At 40.3% G+C, this 3,049-nt stretch overlaps 1 protein-coding gene across 3 annotated transcripts in view; it reads left to right on the top strand.

Annotated features, from left to right (window-relative positions):
- The window catches only part of EYA2 (EYA transcriptional coactivator and phosphatase 2), a 42,178-nt gene that overhangs the window by 304 nt on the left and 38,825 nt on the right, over positions 1-3,049 (top strand). The window contains exons 1-2 of one of the 3 annotated variants that reach the window (XM_027895053.1): positions 35-149; positions 1,972-2,016. The exons of 1 other annotated variant lie outside the window; for it this stretch is intronic. In XM_027895053.1, coding sequence (XP_027750854.1) covers positions 41-149; positions 1,972-2,016 — 154 coding nt within the window. In that variant the 5' untranslated portion in view covers positions 35-40. Of the gene's footprint in view, positions 1-33; positions 150-1,971; positions 2,017-3,049 lie in introns of those variants that run through there. One more of the 3 variants, XM_027895051.1, reaches the window with a different exon arrangement.

The raw sequence follows: 3,049 nt of genomic DNA, 5'->3' as shown, positions 1-3,049 counted from the left end.
AAATTGTATTTTTCCTTTGTTTTCCTTCAGGTATAAGGAAATGCTAGATCTAGTGATATCACCCAGTCTGACTGTAAATAGAGAGTGCCCTGACAGACTGAAGCTTAACCTTTCTCACATTTATGCCACGGCTCCAGATGACATAGAAGGTAGGCTGCTCTTCTGCTTGATGTTTACTGGCTATAATATAACATATATATATATATATATGTATGTATAACCACAGGGGACTGGCCACTGCAAGGCCCCTTCTTTTGACAATGAGTATAATGAGCAACTGAGATTTTTGGGGTGTTTTTTGTAGCCACTCCAGTGGTGGCTGAACCCTTTAGTTCTGCAATGATTTGAATGCCAGTGGAATAGAAATATCTCACGTGTGGATAACGTGCCTCTGGATAGTCAGTGCCTGCATGTACACACGTGCATGTTGTGTGTGTCTGTTCCACTGGTAAAATTGCAGGTGTAAAACCTATTTTGTGCAGACCTGCTGGTTTCTGTTTGAACCCAGTGGTGTGAACGTGAGCCCTGGGCTTTTGGTGTCTGTGCTGCTGTTGGGGTGGGGAGTGTGGGGGCTCCCAGGCCCAGCAACGTACCAAGCAGCCAGAAAACCTCTTTCCAAAGCAGCTCTGTGGCCCAGTTTGCATCGCTCTGAGATTCCAAGGTCGTTGCTGCCATCTCCAGAAGGTTAACCCTGCTCTGGAGTTTCACATTTGGCAGGTACCGAGGACAAATTCTTTCAGTGGCTGAGGCTCTGATGGAAATTTATCTGCTCTCCTCCTCCTCCTCCCCCCCTGCCCCATCACACTGTTCAAGTGAAGGAAACAGAAGAATGTTAAATCTGCTAAAAAAATTATTGGCAAGTGATGCAGCTGAACTAGTTCTTGCTAGTACAATCCCAGCTATTGTTTGCTGCGGTCAGGATCTGTCAGCCTTCCTGTTAGAGGGGAGTTAGGAAAAGGCACTGGCTATTATGTTTTAGGAGTGTGTTTAACCCTTCATTTATAGGCTCTTAGAAGCCCAGGAGATGTTTTGTTTTGCGTGTTTGCTGAGGCATCGGGAACGGCGTGATTAAATCACGTTCGTGGTGACCGCCTGTTTACAGGAGCAGGAGAAGGAAAAACAACCTAAAGAAAACATCCTTTTAAATGTACCTGTTTGTAGAAAAGATCAGAGCTAGAAATGATTTTTCAGTGCATCATTTTGTAAACATCTTGGTGCAGGAGCTGTTTTTTATGCTGTGATAGAAATGAGAGCCGACACAGCGGTTGTGCTGTCGGACACCAGTTTGCCAGTGACAGCATTTTACAGAAACATGATGGTTGTTTTGCTGCAGGATGATCCCTTGTGCTACCAAGACTGTGCTCTTTCCCTTGAGAATAACTTCTTGTTAATTGGAAGGATGGGAAACTGCTCGTGTGTTTGTCAATTCTTGGATTGACAGAGCTCTTAAAGCAGTAAATGCCCACAATATTTCACATACATTTTTAAATTTAGCAAGTCTGGTCATAGCACTTACCTACTTAAATCTCCATGTAGCTGCCTGGCCTGCTGTTTTCATGGGTGTTTATCATGAGATGTGGAGTTATACTGTAAAAATGTTTTTAAGTTCAGGTTTTGCCTGTAGGATTAACTTTGCCTTTTCTTGTCGATGCCAGGAACGTGTTGCATATTCACACGCAGTAAATTCCTGCTTGGCATTCTTGGCCAAACTTATTTACTCCGCACTTAGTCTTTCAGAAATAAAAAGTATTGAAGCTGTAGTCTTTTTCAAATAGAAAAAGAAATTAAGCTTATGCACAAACTGCCTGTTCTGCTCTTTGTCAGTGCATTGTGAATTAAAGGAATGAATGCTGTGATGTCTGTTGCTTCAGTGCAGTCCTGGTAATTTTGGTGTATGAGGGACAGACAGAAATTGTGTAGCTCTTGTTTTCACAGTCTAGAAATCTAATTTTCTAAATTGTTTTCTTTCAGGTAAGTCAAAGCAAATTTTTCATAGGGAGTTTGAAGGGGAGTCAGGTAACCCCAATTTTGGATTTAAAATCTATCTTTTCTGTGTATGTTTAAGTGAATATGTGCATTTGTATACCATATCCTTTGTCAGTTTTTTTTAACTAAAGCTCTCTGCCTGTTGCTTGGGAAATAGGTTAATGTAACACATTTTATAGGGGAGTGGGTTTTACTTTTCTAAGGTGCCTGTGAGTTTTAAGAACGAGAAGGAGGAGTCTTTATGGTTTTGTTTCTGTCAGTGATTAGGGCTATATAGGTTTTATGGTTAATTATATAAATTAATGTTAAAAAAAAAAAGAGAACAGTGTCCAGTAATTAATATTTTCCGTTCGAGCTCATGATGATTTTTTTATTGAAACTCAGTCTAAAATGTTTTAAAAACAGTTTGGTGAAACCTCCATGTTGTAATAAAAAACGATCAAGCCGTGGAAAATGTTGTGAAAAATACAAAAAAAATAATAAAATATGTTTTAAATGTTAAGTTCACCAGTGGCTGAGCAAACGAAGGTCTGTACAAGTCTGTGCTGATGGTACAAATCCATCTGCAGCTTTGTGGGTACGTCCCTGCCCAGGGAGCTGCGATGTGCGGGCACGGGGGGCACTGCAGGAATCTCCCTGTCCTCCTGCAGTTGGGAATCACAGAATCATGATGTCATTACTGCTGATTCTTGAGAGTGTTTTGGCATTTCTAGAGCTGCAATAACAACTAACAGCTCCAGCCAGGAACTGAGGAGCAAAAATTGGGATGGCACTGTGGAGGAAACCTGCGTAATACCCCAGGTGGCATTTTGGTATGGTGTTTTCAGTACAACTTGCAGGTTTTAATTTAAACTTTTTTTTTTGTTGTTCTTGTTTTCAATAAAGTAAACCTGAATTTACCTCTAAATGAAGCTGGTGGCACATTTTTTGTTTGGCAGTGTTACAGGACTTGACTGTTTGGTCCATTAGAAGGCATCCTGCGCATCTAACTTGTGTGATAGGTTTTCTACTGGTTTTTTTTTTTTTTTTTTTTTTTTTTTTTTTTTTTTTTTTTTTTTTTTTT

Source organism: Empidonax traillii, unplaced genomic scaffold (assembly GCF_003031625.1).
Source record: "Empidonax traillii isolate 1590-97213 ecotype Southwest subspecies unplaced genomic scaffold, ASM303162v1 scaffold448:size1359114, whole genome shotgun sequence".
Classification (NCBI taxonomy): Eukaryota; Metazoa; Chordata; class Aves; order Passeriformes; family Tyrannidae; genus Empidonax; species Empidonax traillii.
This window is presented reverse-complemented; position numbering and strand designations above follow the sequence as displayed.